General features: G+C 40.7%; 1 protein-coding gene across 1 annotated transcript in view; it reads left to right on the forward strand.

The window, feature by feature from the left end:
• The first annotated feature begins 465 nt into the window (after window positions 1–465).
• rapgef1b (Rap guanine nucleotide exchange factor (GEF) 1b) overlaps window positions 466–16898 on the forward strand; it is a 38301-nt gene continuing 21868 nt past the window's right edge. Inside the window, 1 exon segment of the mRNA XM_030742190.1 lies at window positions 466–573. Within this exon segment, the coding sequence (XP_030598050.1) occupies window positions 492–573 (82 nt within the window). The 5' untranslated portion in view covers window positions 466–491.

Genomic DNA, 16898 nt, shown 5'->3' on the forward strand with positions numbered 1-16898 from the left:
CTCCTCCTGAGTTCTCTGCTGTGTGTTGGCCTACATGGCAGAGAGCAGGTCATTTATTCCCGCAGGTGGCCAGTTCATTTCCTTAAGACTCCTGAGTGCATTCCCTCTCCAGATAACTGTGGGTTGGACCCTCTCCAGGACCAGTGACCACACCTGGAACAGCTTCACTCAGACGTCCCTGTCCAGGATTTTGTGATTCAAGATTTACAAGAATATTAATTTAATAAACAACTGAGTTGGGAAAGGCACAATGCTTCTCAATTCCTCTTGACCTCTGTCAGTGCTATTTGTGGCTCTTCCTCTGAAGTCCTTTATAATGTGGCTGAGTCAAGTGAGAATGATCATGAGGGCAAGTTAGCTTATGACTAACTCTCAGCAGTGCTTTTGTGAGATAGCTCTAAAAAAAAAAAATGCTAGTGTGATCTACGGCACAGTACACAAAAAGTGTAAGCATCAGTATCACCCGGACTAGTCGCTGTGTGGACTGTTGGATGGGCAATATAAGCTGGAGGAGCCAGGCCTCCTCAGAGGACACAGACTCCTCTCTGCAGGGGGATCTAGATGAGGATACAGGTAAAGACACCACACTTTTCCTGGTGCATGCTGGTTGGAAAGTAAGATCGATGCTGTGTTTGCGTCACTGGAGAAATAAGAAAGTTGGGTATTTCAGCTTATAACAACTTCAGATACCCAACAGAGAAACTAGGCATGGACATTTGTTTTAACAGGCAAGTATTACTGGAAATGCAGGCGTTCAATCGTATATGCTCATTCTATGGTTCCTGTTAAATAAATGCATACATGGCATTGCTTTTTGTGACAATTCTTTGTCTGAGGCTGCGGTTGCAAGCTTAGGAGCATTTATGTAAAATAGGCACACTGGTGGAATAAAATGCAGGGGACATTCCTCTCTGTGCTTTTTGTGTCGTGTGGCTTTATGGAAGGTGCTCATTTGCTTTGCTGAAGCCTTGGGTGGACCCAGTTCGAGGAGGCTGCTCCACGGGGCCACAACCTTCAATCACAGGCTTCCTCTTTGCCTTATTACCCCCAAAATTTGTAGACAGAAGCCATAGCTGCTCTAATCCTGGCTCATCAGGTTAGGATCTGATACTGTGTCTAACTGCTTTGGTCTTTATCCCTTTACACAATACAGAAAATGTGTGCTGTGGAGCTGTAATCTTGGTATTTTAACTCCAAGCTGCCTGTCTTGCTTCGCCATGATAGCTGAGCATGTTTGCTGACCCACATGTTGAGGTTAACCCTCGCTTGATTTATTAATATTTTTTTGTTTGTTTGTTTTGTTTTTGTCTTTTTTGCTTGTCTCCTGCTAAAGCTGCGTGAACAGATCCACCCTGATGAGCTAGTAGAACATAGAGCCTCCATAATTAAGGTAGCAGAGTCTATCACTGTGTAATTACACAGTGCCGAGTGCCATAACACCTTGTTTTGAAAACACACAGTCTGTGGTGTGCTCAGCCTAATAAATCTATGTATTTCAACCCAGCAAGGAGCAAGAGTCAGTGTTCACTCTGTGTTTTGTCTGTGTACCCTGACCTGCCCAGTCCCTGTAGTCATGATGGCCCTCTGTAGAGTGAGTAATGTGTTTCAAGCAGATGCAGTGAGGTCGCTGTACAGCCACAAATAGTTGGTCATCTATTAACACAGCTGAATTAACAATAGAGGCTTTAATTTCAAAATAAAGCTTTTTCCTGTATCCTGTTGTTTATGATGTTTTTGGATTTCACTTTGCAGTCTCTGCAAGAGAAACTTTAAGAACCTTTTTTTTTTTTATCTGCAATGCATTGATGTTAAATAATTATGCTTTCTTCAGTGTGACGTCATCTTTATGAATACTGCCTAGTGCCTAAATTGCTCCTCTAAATCTTTAAATACAAGAGGAAGATTGCTGTAACTTAAGCCTTTTTTTACAAACGTAGCGTAGCCCTTAACCTTTCTAGACATTTCCCAATAGAGGTCCACACGAGAACACACAAACGTCAACCATAATCAGAATGATCATGTTATATTAAACAGTCTTTAACCTGCCTGCTGGAACCTGCAGCATCCTCATCAGAATCACTGGTGTTTATGGTGAGATTGTAGAAGTAAAAGTGGTGCAACTGAGAACCACTACTGAAAGTCCAAATGTGTCCAATGATGTGCTCTTTCAGTTCTAGTTTTACAGTGAGTTATGATTTTGGTCATTTTCATTATAACACTTTGATATTATGCAGATTCGATTGAAAGCACGTAGGATATTGCATGTTTTGTGCACTGCACTCCAGGACTATATTACATGTGCTACGGATACAGTGCTGACCATTGCAAGGATGAAGAAAAGAAAAATCTGTCTGTGTTGAGTTTTCTGCTGAAGAAAAGTGAGCAGCAGGGAGAGAGGACAAAGCGAGTGGCATTGGTGTGCCTGAAAGCAGCAATCTCAAAGGCGGAAAATGTGGAGAGCTAGTATTAAAAAAAAAAGGGAAAGGGGGGGGGGGGGGGGGGGGGGGGGGGGGGGGGGGGGGGGGGGGGGGGGTGTTCTGTCAAGCTGCGCCTGTGTGTGCATGTGTGTGTGTGTGCCCGCCTGTGTTTAGTGTGTCAAATCATGTAGACCCCAGGGTGGCATGGCTGGGTCAGGGAGCTGGCATACAATGAAGGGGATGTCCCACAGTTGCTGCCAGTTTCCGACACCAGTCTAAATCGGGAATGGTGAGAGAGAAGTTGATGTTGCTTGCAAACAAGTCAGCCTTGTTGTCAAGGTACGTGTGTGTGTGTGTGTGTGTGTGTTTGGGCGACTGTGACTCCTTGGTTTGATATCTTTATATTAAGCCCAAACCGTTGCTAAAATGTATACAGACATGCACAGTGTTGACTTCGACAGTGATTAAATGAGCTTGTAGCCCTGTGGGCAAAATGGAGACTTTTTGTTTGTTTGTGTCAGCCTTCACTGACCCACTTCCACTTGGTTGTTCATCCTTATACAACCTGAATGCGTGAATGTGCTTTTAAAATAGCAGTAAAATAAAAATGAAAGGTTTATGAAGTTCAGAGGAAATTAATTACATAATCAATGAACTTTGGTCTGAAGAGACTTTGTACAGTTCTCATTTGACATTTTTCTCTTCATATAGCTTATATCCCACAGTAAATAATGACTTAAATGCATTTCAATTAATTGTATTCCTAAATTCTGAGCTGAGAGTGCTGACTCAGACATTTGTTATTGTTATGTTGTTCACTTACAGCTGCATCTCAAAGATTTGGATATCGTGTTGCAAAAGCCTCATCATCTAAAATGCTTGTAGACTTGTCCTTACTGGTTCTGTCTTTGGAAGTGTTCAGACTAATGCACATGCAAAATTAGACTTTTTATTATATAAAAACATAGAAGAACTTGAATAAAATGAACACATAATGTTATAGTATCACGTGTTTTAAAGGGCCTGCCGTACTATTTCTGGGAATGCAGACGTGCTGTCTGCTGCACTGTCAGTGTCTGCATACTGAGCAAGAACAGAAGACAAAAATATCAGTACATCAGTAAATCCCTGGAAGGTGATATGCAGTTACGTAGAGACAACTTTCCTCGTTCATCTGTCACAGCTTTTTTTTTTTTTTTTTTAAACCAGTGACATGTTAGATAAGTGGAAAGACATCAGCTGAGGTACATATAACAAGAATGGGAGGTTAATCAGCTATTGTTTTGTCTTTTTTGTTAGTTTTTTAAAAACTTTTAAACAGTTGTAGCTTTTGTCTGGGGGGGGGGGGGGGTCACAGTGTCAATTTTATTTGAGCGTACATACTCAGGGGTGATAGATCACTGTTTTTCACAACTACTATAAATTTAGAGGTGAAAGAGAATAGTAGCACAGTTTAAATCCACAGTTGGTAATCGGCTCAGATTGGGGCATGTTCATTGTCTAGTTTTGTGTCCGTTATTACTGATTAATTTAGTAGTTACAAAGTTACATTTCATTTTCTTGAAATTTCTTGATTGAAATCCGTCTAAAGTTTAGGTTTAGGCGACCGCTGCCTAATTATAAGTGCCTGTGCGAGGGTGAGTTTTGTCTTTGTAAAGGACGCATCTGTCACCCAAGTCTATTTTTAAGAAGCTGCTTTTGGACGTTTTCACAAAGAGTTTGGTTTGCCACAGTCCATTTGATCTGTAAGTTTAGATATATTATGTGGCGTCTCTTTCAGTCTGATCCAGTGCCGTGTTTGTGCACAAAGTGTCAAGTGGATCACAAGTAGCTCGCTGTACAGACAAGATCGGCTTTGTACGGCACTCTAACATGGAGAGCGTGGTACCACTCCTTGCTGCTGAGGCCATTTACTGTTGCTTGTGCTTCTCTGCCTCTCTGTATCTGTCTCTGTCTTGTACTCAGCAGTGAAGTGATCGGTTCTCTTGTGGCTGTTTGTCTGTGTGTAGGATCAGTCTCCTATCTCAAGTGCTTTATAGTGCCTGTTTGCCTCTTGCTCTCTTGCCAAACAGCTGCCATTCTCTGAGAACTCTGAATTCATCTCAGCAGATCACAGGGGTTTTTTAGCTGTCGCAGTGTCTCTGTTCTGGTGCTGCTTGATGTTAGAGATACTGACAAGCTGAGTATTTATAGCACTTTGTGCTTCTTTAGTCTATTGGTTTCACCCCAGGTGAACCTGCTGCCTGCCACACGGTCTGCTCTCACGTTACTGAAAGATTGGGTTCACAAAGCGAGCTTTAAATGGAATGCTAAAAAATGCAGTAAACTGCTGCAGCCAGAAGGTCAATTGAAGGATCGGGCTGCTTTGAGTGTGTTTGTGTTGGGTAGTTGTGTATTGCAGTGAGTTTCTTTGTCTTGTGTGTGTGTGTCTGTCTGTGTGTCTGTGTGTGTGTGTTATGCTATTAGGGACCACCTTTTTTTTAATATAGGGGTAGTTACTGAGTCCAGGCTGTGAAGAGGGAGTGGCTTTCAATGAGGGAGACAAGGGACAGGAAATCATACCAGTGGCTTCGGCGTCAGTGGGGAAGGAACAGGAGGGGTACCCAGGATGGTGTGTAAATTGGTGTGTTGCGTGATATTTTTTTTTTCTCCCCACTATTAACCCCTTCCATCATACTGGCTGGCCCTGCCCTCCAATAAAACTTAAGCGTGCCACTCTGTGGCCTCGTTTTTCTCTCACATCACATTAGTGGAATCGTTAGCTGTCACTGCTATGGATTCCTAGATGACCAAAAAAAATCACTATCACAATTAGGTGCTAAACTAATTATCTTTTTTTTTTTTCCATTATAGATGACTCTACTGATTATTTTCTCAGGCAATCATTTTGTCTTCAGGTAATTTTAAAAACATGACATCATGAAGAAATAGACTGTTTCACCTTTTTGTTTTAGGAGAAAGATGACACAATAACCACAACTTAAAATAGCTGTACATATAAAAAACTCAAAAGTAGCCAAAAGAGTATCAGTTTCTGCATTAGGTGATGTGCTGATGTCTTCTGGTCTCACCACAGTGTGAAGGTTACTAATTCTTCACATAGATGAGGTTAGAGACAGAATACAGTACATTAGCCCTGTCGAATGTGCAGGAGATGTGAGCCTTATTTGATAATGGACTTGTGTTTCCACAGTTTCTCCCTTCCCTCAGTCACACACAGGATGTTTCAACATGATTTTTCCAGATTTTATTGCTCATATCTATTTTGACTAAGGGTTGGCAATATGGTGGCGCAACTTTCTTTTGAATAGGGAGGCACTGTCACTGTCATAGCTGGCACTGTCTGAGATGAGGATGTTTGTCGGCTGGCTATTCTTCATCTGTCTGCCATGCTATCTTCTCTTTGCAGAATGTTACATCTCCTAATGCATCTAATGAACATCGTGCTAACTGCTTCACTACCAGTCGTGCTTTTGCTTTGTTCATGAAGAGTTGGACAGTTTAACCAGCGCTGGTAATTATTTATTCAAACCCTTTGTCACTGTCATTGAGTTACCAGAAGCTTCCACCATGTGTGCCACAAAGTGTTTTTGTGTATGTCAGTGATGGTGTTGAAAATCAGGCCTTAAGGCAATACCTTCTGCAACCTTTTGTTGCTTGTGGTTGAATAGTTTGGGGAACCTTTGTGTACGTTCATTTGTTTGTGGCGATGGATGCTGGTGTGAGTTGTTGCACACTGACACGTAGGACAATGGAGTCAACTAGACCTCAGGGCTTGCTCCATAGCTTTCCGTACAACCTCTATGAACTTCTCTGCCAAGCGTTCCCATTAAATATCCCCATTAGCTCGTCTGCCATTAATACAGAGACCCATACTAAAAGCATCCAAGAGTGGGAATTATCTAAATACTTGTAGTAACAGGTCATAGCATACTAATGTGAAAGAAGTTACTCAAAAGCAGTGAATTGGAAGAATCTGTGTGTAATATTACTCATAGATCTATCAAAACCACCAGCTGTAACTTAGATAAACATTTTTTTTTTCATATCAGTGATGTGGAAATGTGGACAAATAGTGTGGCAAACATTTATCAGCCCACACTAACTAGAAAAGAGGAAGTGGTATCAGTAATACTTCCACTGAAAAATGAACCACCTTCCCACTGCAGCAGCAGCAGAGGGGGCATGGAGAAACATGGATAGGAGAAAAGATTGTGTTAACTCCAGACAGAGAGAATACATGGGTCTAATGGTCCCACTTTCTTCTAAAACATCACCTTCAAGGAGACTGGCCTACATGAGCCCTGTGTCAGTTATATAGCATGCAGCCTGCATCTAATCAGATGGGCTATATTCCATGAAAACTGCTTAACCAGAAGAGTTAATGGAATGACTCATTTTAGACTGTGATTAATAACGTAATTTACAGAAAAGAGAAAAAACTTCCTTTAAGTATCTCTGCAGCAGTTTTGAGTTGGCGTCCACGTAGGGTTGGAAGTCTTGACGTAAGTCCCTGCCAGGACTTGCATCTGTCGCTCGTGCATCCGTAGTTTTTCTGCTATTTCACAGTATGCAGGAACACACACTTTTACTGTGATATCTCTGAACATAGTGTTGCGGCGTTAAAGCTCTTCTGTTTGGAGAATGAAATTCAAAGTTGTTATACCCGCTGCATTTTAGTCCTGTGCAGAATATACAGTAATTGCCCGTCTTTAAACAGAAAGCTCCTCATGCATGAACTCACTGACATGCAGCATGCCAGCATTTTCACAGCTCCATCCTGACCCACTACCCTCAATAATGTTACACATCATCTACCACATCTCATCTCCAAGCTGTGTAATTATGGAACCATGCATAGTCTACGCTAACCTCAATAGCCTAAAGTTTAGATGTAGTAGTTTATTTTAAGGTGTCTTAGCACTTTATTTCCCATCCTTGTTGTGCTTTAGATCTTTTTTTTTTTTTTTTTTCCTGTCAGGAAGTATTAGCAGTATAACCTTGTGAGTTTGTGCGTGTAAAATACTGTTGCTAAACATTGCTTCCAGCTACTTTTCCATGAAGGATGATGGCTCACGAACTCAGTTAATGGCAGATTGTTGTGTATGCTTCAAAGTGGCTTTAAGATACACACTTCATTTCAGCGGGCCAAAAAAAAAAAAAAAAAACAGCTTAGAAATAAACAGACTCAAGAATGCAAAGAGTATCACTGAGAGATTAGGCTGGATATACTTCTTCTGTTTCTTTTTGTGGCCTAATGCGACATATTTTCTCTGATATTATAGGTTCAGCTTAGTATGTACTATGTATTCTTCACACCTTTTCTGTTGAAGTTGTTTATCAAATTGGGAATCAGATCATATCTGCATGTTTATTGTTATTCTACACCTTTTCTAAGCCCTCACGACTCCAAATTGGGAGAAGGTACTTTTGATATTCTTTTTTTCTCCGAGTGCAATCTGGTGACTCATAAAGGAAATGATGCTGCTTTTACAAAGCAGGAGTTTCCCTTTATAGATAAAGATTTAGATATAGATAGCATCCTTAATCATCAGCCTATTGTATGATGTCTGGTTAGATGTGAGAGCAGATTGCACAGTCTGAAGGAAAGCGGCTATATATATATATATATATATATATATATATATATATATATATATATATATTAGGGGTGGGACTCGATTAAAAAAAATAATCGAATTAATTACAAGCTTTGTAATTAATTAATCGAAATTAATCGCATTTTAATCGCATTTCAATATTTGACATGAGAAATATTAATTTAAGTTTGGTTGATGAATGAATCAATATACATAAGCTTAAACTTCAAAATTTTGTTTATTTTCCCACCAGTCTGCTACACAGACCAACGAAGGGTGGAAGTGCTCCTGTGATAAGCAAACTCCTGAAATTAAAGTTAAGCATCATAACTGGATAGTTTTATTCAACATTAATGTCTCACTTAATATAGTTGGAAATTAATCATTCTCTCAGCTGTATTCCTTGATGTTGAAATGTGTTATGCTTGTTTTAACAGCTTATTTTGAATTAAAGACTTAAAATTAAACCACAAAAAGGAGAAAAAGTTCGTTCTCCGTTTAACCAGCTGCTTTTACACAGCTGTGCTTCACACTCACGGTTGCTAAGCGACATGAGCTACACAGAGGTGACGGCAGCTGATATGAAGGCTAGCTGCTCACTTCCGGCCTGTGGTGTTCGTGGGCTGCGAAAGACGTGGGCGGGTCCTTCGCAGGATGCGGCCCCTAATTTGGACATTGTGCGTCGATATAATCTGTATGCCGGGAACTCGTGCACTGAGAAATGTTCCACAGTGCAAAGTGCGATTAAAATGCGTTAAAATTTTTAACGCGTTAATTTCCCTGTAATTAATTAATCGAAATTAACGCGTTAAAGTCCCAGCCCTAATATATATATATATATTAGGGCTGGGACTATATATATATATATATATATATATATATATATATATATATATATATATATATATATATATATATATATAATTTTTCTTTCTTTTTTTTTTTTTCTTTTTTTTTTTTGTTATATTATTTACGCTGTAATGTCTTTTTTTCAGTCGCTCATCTTCACATTGCACACAGATGACCAGCCACAACCTCCCTCAACAGTTATGGATCTGATTTTCTTTTTTGTAATATAGATCTGCGTTATAGATCGCCTGTGTTTTGTGGTCACGCTCTGTTAGCCACGGTTGACCAGGCCTTCTGTTACCATGCAAACACAGCACGCAGAGCACCTCCATCACCACTCTGATATTTGCTCCTGACCAGTGACCCATGGCTGGTGGGGTTTGCATTACTAGTCACTGACATACTGAAGGGCATGCTTATGCAAGTATCAGCTGAGGTGGATTTCATTGAAACAGAGATTGGGGGCATGCTTTTATATGCTGAGACAAGAAATGAAAAAATGCGTTGCTTTGGTAAAACAAATGTGATGTAATGTGAGAAACCCATTTGGGTTTTGTCGCTCCAGTTTTGAGGAGTAATTGAATTCCGCAAATGAGCTGGAAATGTATCACTTCAGCAAAGTATTCATTTAAATATAAATTAACTTTGAAAGTGTCTCATCAGTCTTTCAGCTGCAAATTGGTTATAGTTGGTGGTAATTCTTTTTTGTAATTGTTCTCATAACTGTCAATCCCACCATTGCACTTCTTCCTCTTTTACGTTTAGTCAGCTGTTAGCTATCACCACATTGCCATGTTGTGCAAAAGTCTTGAGCCACCCCTCATTTCTTTACATTTTGCTTCCAAGGAGCCAGACTCTTGTAATTTTATTTAAAGTGGTCTTGAGCAATAGTTCTCTAGGGTTTCTGAAGATCTTTTGAAGTTTTTTTTTCTGTGGACACTGGCTGCTTTTTCATTCATTTTTAGTCCAGTCTTTGTACACCATCATTTTCAGAGAAATGTGTTTTTGTTTAAGCCACATGGCAGACAACTTAGCAAAGAACCAATTTTAAACTGTATCTTTAGACACTTTCTTCCTAGCAGCCTGTCGCAACAACACATATTTTGTTCTCTTTTCTTTAGTTGAATCTATGAAACATGCCAAAGATTAACAGAGTTTGATGGGCATAAAAAAGTATTTGTGCAGCAGGAAGAGCTATTAATGGAAAACCTAGCATATCTCAGGATAGTGTGCGGTGTGTCCTTAAAACAACTGAGGAAGCTGGAGAGGTGGAGGACAGAAGATGATGTGGCAGCCCTAAAAAAAAAAAAAAAACTAGCTAGAGCAGATAAACAGTATCTGAAAGTCACGTCCCTAAGAAATAAGACAAAATCCAGCAAAGACCTGAAACAATACCTGAGAGATGCCTCTGACCCTTCAGTTTATCATCTGTTCTGTGCTGAAGCCTCATCAAAAATCGTCTCAATGAAAGGGTTACTGTCAAGAAGCCAATCGTAAGGAAGGAAAACAAGGAGAAAGGACTGAGGTATGCCAGATTACACAAGAATGGAACTGAAAATCAGTGTCAACAAGTCTGATGGAGTGATGAATCCAAATTTGACATTTTTGATTCTAATTGTCATCAGTGTATACAGAAGAGGTTTGGGGAGAGGTGCCTACAGCCATCTGAAAAACACAGTGGAGGCTCTGTCATGGTTTGGGCTGCATTTCAGCCAGTGGTGTTGGAAGTATGAACGCAGAAAAGCACCGTCAGATTTTGATCCACCGTGCTTTCCATCTGGAAAGCATCTATTTGGCAACAGCTTTGTTTTTTTCTGTATGACAATGATCCCAAACACACTGTAAATGCAGTACCTGGATTTAAAAAAAACACACATATACACACAACAGATTGGCCTCCCAAGAGCCCGGACTTCAACATTATTGAAGCAGTGTGGGATCATCTTGACAGAGAACACAACAAAAGGTAGCCACCATCCAAAGAAGAGCTTGGAATGTCCTTCAAGAAGCCTGGAGAACTATTCCTGAAGACTGCTTAAAGAAACTACAAGAAAACTGCCTAAGAGAGTTCAAGTTGTGTTGAAGAATAAAGGCGGTCACACCAAATGTTGACTTTCAAGCTCATTAGAATTGTACAAACTCTGTTTTTGCTGTTTATATTTCATTTCTGTGTATGTTTAATGAATCACTGCACCTACTTCCTATTTTCCTAGCAAAAGTTGAAGAATGAGTGGTAGTTCAAGACTTTTGCACACAGTATTGTACATATCAGGCCTTCCTCTTATCTCTGCCATCCTTGGACTGTAGCTTGACCTGCAACCCACGCCTACGCAACCCACCCGAGAGCCTGGAGTATCCTATAGTGCTGCATATTAATTGTGGATATAAAGAGGATTCCTTTTGAAAACTGAACACAGCCAGCAGGAAGTTACCACTACAATGGAGAGAATAAATAATTCACTAAGCACTTAAATATTTCCTGTTGAATTTTTCTCTTTCCTCTCCATTTTTCCTCCCTGCTGTTCATCTTCAGTGCCTCAAGCTAGCATCCCCCAACTCTTGCTCCACAGCAGGTCTTGCTTTTTTGTTCTACAATGAAGCAGACAGTAGTTCACTCACAGTGTTGTCATTTTCATAGGCAAACAAGGGCTCATTGCATGCAGAGTCACTTATAAACAATGAACTGGCTATTTGCCTATCCCACATGGCAGGTTTCTGTGCCAAGGAGGAATGTTGTTTGAAATGTTTGTTTGAAAAGAACACTATAGCTATAACTTAAAAAAAAGTTGGATTAATTGTGCATCAATTTGAGGAGGAAGTTTTTGTTAAGCATAGTTATGATAGATTTTTTTCTCTCTACATCAGGGGCAGATTTCAACCTGGGCCTCTACAACGGCATATGGGTCTCCTACTCAACCTGGCGAGCTAAACCAGTCGCTTGGGAAAAATGTGACTTTTTTTTTTTTTTTTTTCTTTCCCAAACACTTAGCAAGTGGTTGCTGGGGGATGCAGGTTGTCATCGGGTGAAATCAGTCACAAAGAGAGTGCTGCACCAAAAACTAATTGTGATTGCTTTGGTTGCTAGCAAGCGATCTCCATTTCTAGTTTGCATTGCAGGCTTCACAGTTTCACAACTACTTAGCGTCTAACATACACACTACAGACCTACTACTGTGCCAGCGACCTAGGGAGGTTTTCAGTGCAGCGCTTCTTCCCTCTTTGCAATCAGGTTCACCTAGCAACTGCAAACAACCTCTAGCAACCACTCGCCAACCAGTCAAGGAATATACATTTTCCCCTAGTGACTGGTGGCTGCCATGCAGTTGCCAACCAGTCTTTAGGCCTGTGTGACTGGGTTCAGCAAAGGTTTAGCAAATTCAGACATTTAGTAAGCTGGCAGTCATCATTAGGTTTGGGTAAGCTCACAGTTGTGAAAACATAGGGATGTTTTTCACTAGTCTGTTTCCCCCGCTTCCAAAAATAATGGATCAGTCTAATAAGGCTGTTTGATGTAGTGCTTTAACCAGTGGCAGTTTGGTCAGATGAGAGTTTATTGAATTTATCAAGACTGTCCCAGACAGATGAAAAGATGCCCTAGCTAGCAAATCAAGTTAACATTATTGGTACTGTGGGACCTGGCTGCAAAATGTGTATAACAGAAATGCTGTGATAAACTTAAAAGCATGTTAGCACACTGATGGACTGAATGAGTCCAGTGTACAGGATCTGTGTGTATATACTTGTGGATTTTATCTCTGAAGCAGTCTGTAGAGGGCAGGAAAAGATTCCATTTTTGTAGTCCATTCTTCTCCTATATGTTGTTTGGAGAGACATTTTCTATCACGTAAGTGTGCGTGTGCTTCCTTTCAGATCAGTTTTTCCCCCATAGCTTCTTGTCTTCTGAACAGCTGCCACAGTGACCTTTGTGACTCTCGTTGCAGTCTTCTAACAGGCTAAACACGTTCACAGAGGTACGGTTTGGGCACACTTTCACTGAGAAGCTCCTCACTGAAGGGGTTCAGCAGGAGGTGACAGCTGTGCATGTAACCTTAAGCACATCCTCATCTATGTCTTTCTAGCCCGTTTCTTCTTACTCTAAGGCTCGAGGGCCAGTGAGAAGGGGCCACCAGCTGTCCTGTGTTCATCACACCTGTACTGAACAAGAACCACATCAATCTGCCAGCCTGTCAGGCCTGGACAAACACATATGGCACCGGTCATCATGATGAGCAACAGGGATCATGATTTTTTTTTTTTTTTTTTGATAATAAGAGTTCATTCCAAAACAAATAATTGTTGACTAACCAGTTGTTGCATAAATTTGTTTTTCACACTATACTGACTGCCATTTATAGCAGCAGTAAAATTAACCTGTTCCTACTCAGATATTGTGTTATAAATAGGAAGAGGAGATAAAAATAAACCTCCCAGTTTCATAATATTCAGTTTATTAGGAGGCAGCATTTCAAAGACCTTGTCTGACAGCCTGTCAGGAGTGCAAAGGCTTTATTTATTAAAAAAAAATACATTTATTTGTGGGAATTTGATCATATTTGCCTTGTGATTTGTGCTAAATTTTGCAGTTATATTTTAAAGGTAAGATTTTTAACTGTAGTCACATTGGCAAAGTGGACCGAAATTATGACAGTCTGTAAGGGAAAAACCTCCATTCATGTTTATAAAGTAACACGAGTTCAGACAGTTTTTTAAGATGTTAATCACACTGATACAGAAGCTTGTTAGCCCGGGGGGGTTGTGCTCCATCCTATGGGTCTGTGTTGAGGTTGAGAAAACCCTGGACTGGCTGCCTTTCCTGTTGGGATACTAAATAAAGTATTTTTTTATTTTATATGAAATGTTCCTGGACAGCAGGTGTCTGTGCATTGCCTTAAGGCAGCAGAATTAAATGCAGAGGTCTTTTCAGTCCCAGCAAATCAGAGGTGAAATATACATAAAATTAATTTGTGGTATATTGCATCCACTCACCACTTTTTGCCAGAAGCACCCATAAATTTACACCCTGTGTGTGTGTGTATGTGTGTGTGTGTGTTTATGTTTGCTTATTGTCTAACAAAGCCTTCAGACAATTCAGCAACTGGAAAGCTCTCGGGGACTCTGTTACACCGCAGAGTTGTATGGGAACTCTCCCAGGCTTTGTTCAAGAGTTGTTCAGTCTGAAGTGTTTGCTTTAAATGTCCCCAAGGCCTGTAAGAGCAGCAGAGTGTTGGAGGAGTGTAAGAATTGCCAAAAGATGTTTACTTGTTAAATCCTTCACTATTTAGTCTTAACAATGTGATTTTTTTTTTTTCTCATATCCTACAGACTTAGATTTTTGCTACCAGTGCCAACTTAGAAAGGCAAACTTTGTCATAAGGCTTTACCACTGTGGTCATCACGCTGTTTTGGGGTTTTTTTTTGTTTTTTTTACAATTGTGAGTTTGCAGTGTGACGTGAGGATTTGGGGGGTTGTTTGGGTTCAGTTCTTCATGGGACTGGAGCATTTTACAGCATAGGAGATAAACCGAACTCTCTGGAAGTTTAACCACACTTTGATGTTTGTCAGTCAGGCGCTGCTGCTGCTGTTTTATTTTGGGTTTGTTTGGTTCTTTTTTTTTTTTTTTTAACTGATTTTTCTAAAAAGGGCATGAAAGCCACAAGTAGAAATCAACAAAGGGCAAGCATCACAAATTAAGTCTCAAGCCTTCTTTTTAAGCCTCTTGGTCTCTCAAAGCAGTCTTAAAGTAGTAAAAAAAACAAATAATCCATGTGGTAACTTTTGCTTAGTTTGATATGTTGAAGGCTGGAACGAATTGTGGCTTTGTGAGAATTTTTTTAAAGCCTTCATTAAAATCTAATATGGCATTTGCACCAATTACTTTGATATGAAAGCAAAACACTTTTTTCTTTCTCATAATGGGGTCCTGGGTCCATGTACCAAGGTTGGTTTGATAGTGAGACATGACCCAACTCAGATGCTTTTAAAACTCAAAAATACACACTCTGACTTTGTCTTTGTCTTAAGATCATGAATATAGATAAAAACTGGAGAAAACAGAGGCTGGAAGAAAATATTTTGCTTTTTATGTAAAAAATTTCAGTGGCAGAAAATCTAATAAGGTGCATCATGGGATGCTTTGAATTTTGTTCAGTCAAATGAATCCAACAGTGCCTCATGTTGTTCAAAAGTTAATTGCATAAATGCACTTCCATTCAGTCTATTCATGGTGCTTGGCTGGTCGAGTAAAGAAATGAAACTTAGTAAAAATGAATTGGAAGATGGTCTCTCCCGTCAGTGCGTCAGATTTTGGTTCACTGTTCTAGAGGCTGCCTCACTCTAATAGTATAAGAAGATGACAGTGGTGGGAGTGTCTACGCAACTTCCCATTTTACCACACAAAAAGGGTTTACGTGCAAAAAAATTTTCTTTCACTGTTTTGTTTAGTTGATGAGTCGTCAGTTTCAGTTTGAGACATTACAACCAATGACATCACCAGCTCATAACTCTGGCCGGCAACAGGCAGGAAGCTGGGGAGAGCTGGAGGACGGGCTGCCCACTCTCTTGCAGAAGTCAGGAGGGTGGATACTGGGAGGACTACATGACTGTAACAGAGCACTTCACTGTGCTCTCCCCCCCCCCTCTCTCGCAGTCTCTCTCTCTCGGTCGCTTACTTTAACACTGTCCATTTCTGTCTGTTGATGATGTCATTTTCATGCTGAGCCAGACTTCCAGTTCTTTCTGCTCCCAGAACTAAAGAGGAAAAGACGTGGTCGAGGAGTGAATAGGGAGAAGAGGATTCGTGGAACCAGCCCAGTGAGCATGATAAACAGCTGAGCCTCGGGGACTGCGATGGTGTCTGAGGGACCAGCTGTATCGATCATAGCGGTGACTCATTGTGCTCGTGTCACTGCTTCTCTGCTCCGGGGCTGGGACGCCGAGTTGCAGCTGTAAACTCTCACATACTCCTTTTGGGCCTGTGTAAGCTGCAGTTGAGTGAGAGGGCGCAGCATTTTGGGGCCACAGTCACCTGCGTTTGTTCCCAGATTCACTCCTCTGCGTGTAGTCCTTCACTTTGTAAAGCGAAGTCCTGCCAGGAGAGTGTCTTGGCTTGTGGCAAAACTGACTTAACACTGTATGTACAGCCTCAGGGTGTAAAATAACCTCTCCCACTGGCTATGCTTTTCAGACTCTGTTCTGGTGCACTGAAGGACTACATCATCCACTGCAGCTAGACTACAAAGTGTAAATCCAGACAGCTGTTTAGATGAGAAGGTTGTGTCCCTTTCTGCAGGGGCTTCATTGTGTCGAGTCACTAGTCTGTCTGTCTGATGAACTTGTCTTCCTTCTTCTTAAATCCTGCCTAGCTGACTAGATGGTGTTATTTACTCCCCTGACTGTGTGAAATGAAGCAACAAAAATACCAATAAAGACTGCTAGCTCTGTCACATGGTGGCATGGTTTTATCCTCTCCATGGACACCTAACAGCTGATGAAGTTTACAACATTCTGCATTCGTACAATTCACATTTTGTTACATTAGAGCATTTTCAACATAAAATGGCATAGCAGACATGTTGAAACATCTATATATGATTGATTCAACCTATTTGGATATTAAAAACTAGGTCAAATTCAGATTAAAGGCGATGAGCATTTATCAGAGATTTTCAGCAACTCTGTGCTTTACTGAATCCTCTCTGTGACACGAGTAACTTACTAATGCTCACAAAACAGCCAGTGCTGCTTTATTTTTGCACGACACTGAGATCAGATTTTCTTTAAAAAATGTGTGTTTAAAAACAAGAGCCCGAGGGGTCGAGCATGCCTAATCTCAGGAAACGCTACTGCAGGCGTTCTCATCAACATTTTTAATGAGACACAAGGTCGTCCTTGGCTGCCTCAGCGAACTTTGGCTTTTCGCTCGGCGTAAAGGATGATGAGGATTAGAGATAGAACAGTGGGGTGGATATGTGCGTGGCATGTTGATCAATGGTGGAGATGAAAGCACGGCCCCGCTGGAAGTCTGGTTTGTGG

This window comes from Archocentrus centrarchus, chromosome 12, assembly GCF_007364275.1.
Source record: "Archocentrus centrarchus isolate MPI-CPG fArcCen1 chromosome 12, fArcCen1, whole genome shotgun sequence".
NCBI classification, from domain to species: Eukaryota; Metazoa; Chordata; class Actinopteri; order Cichliformes; family Cichlidae; genus Archocentrus; species Archocentrus centrarchus.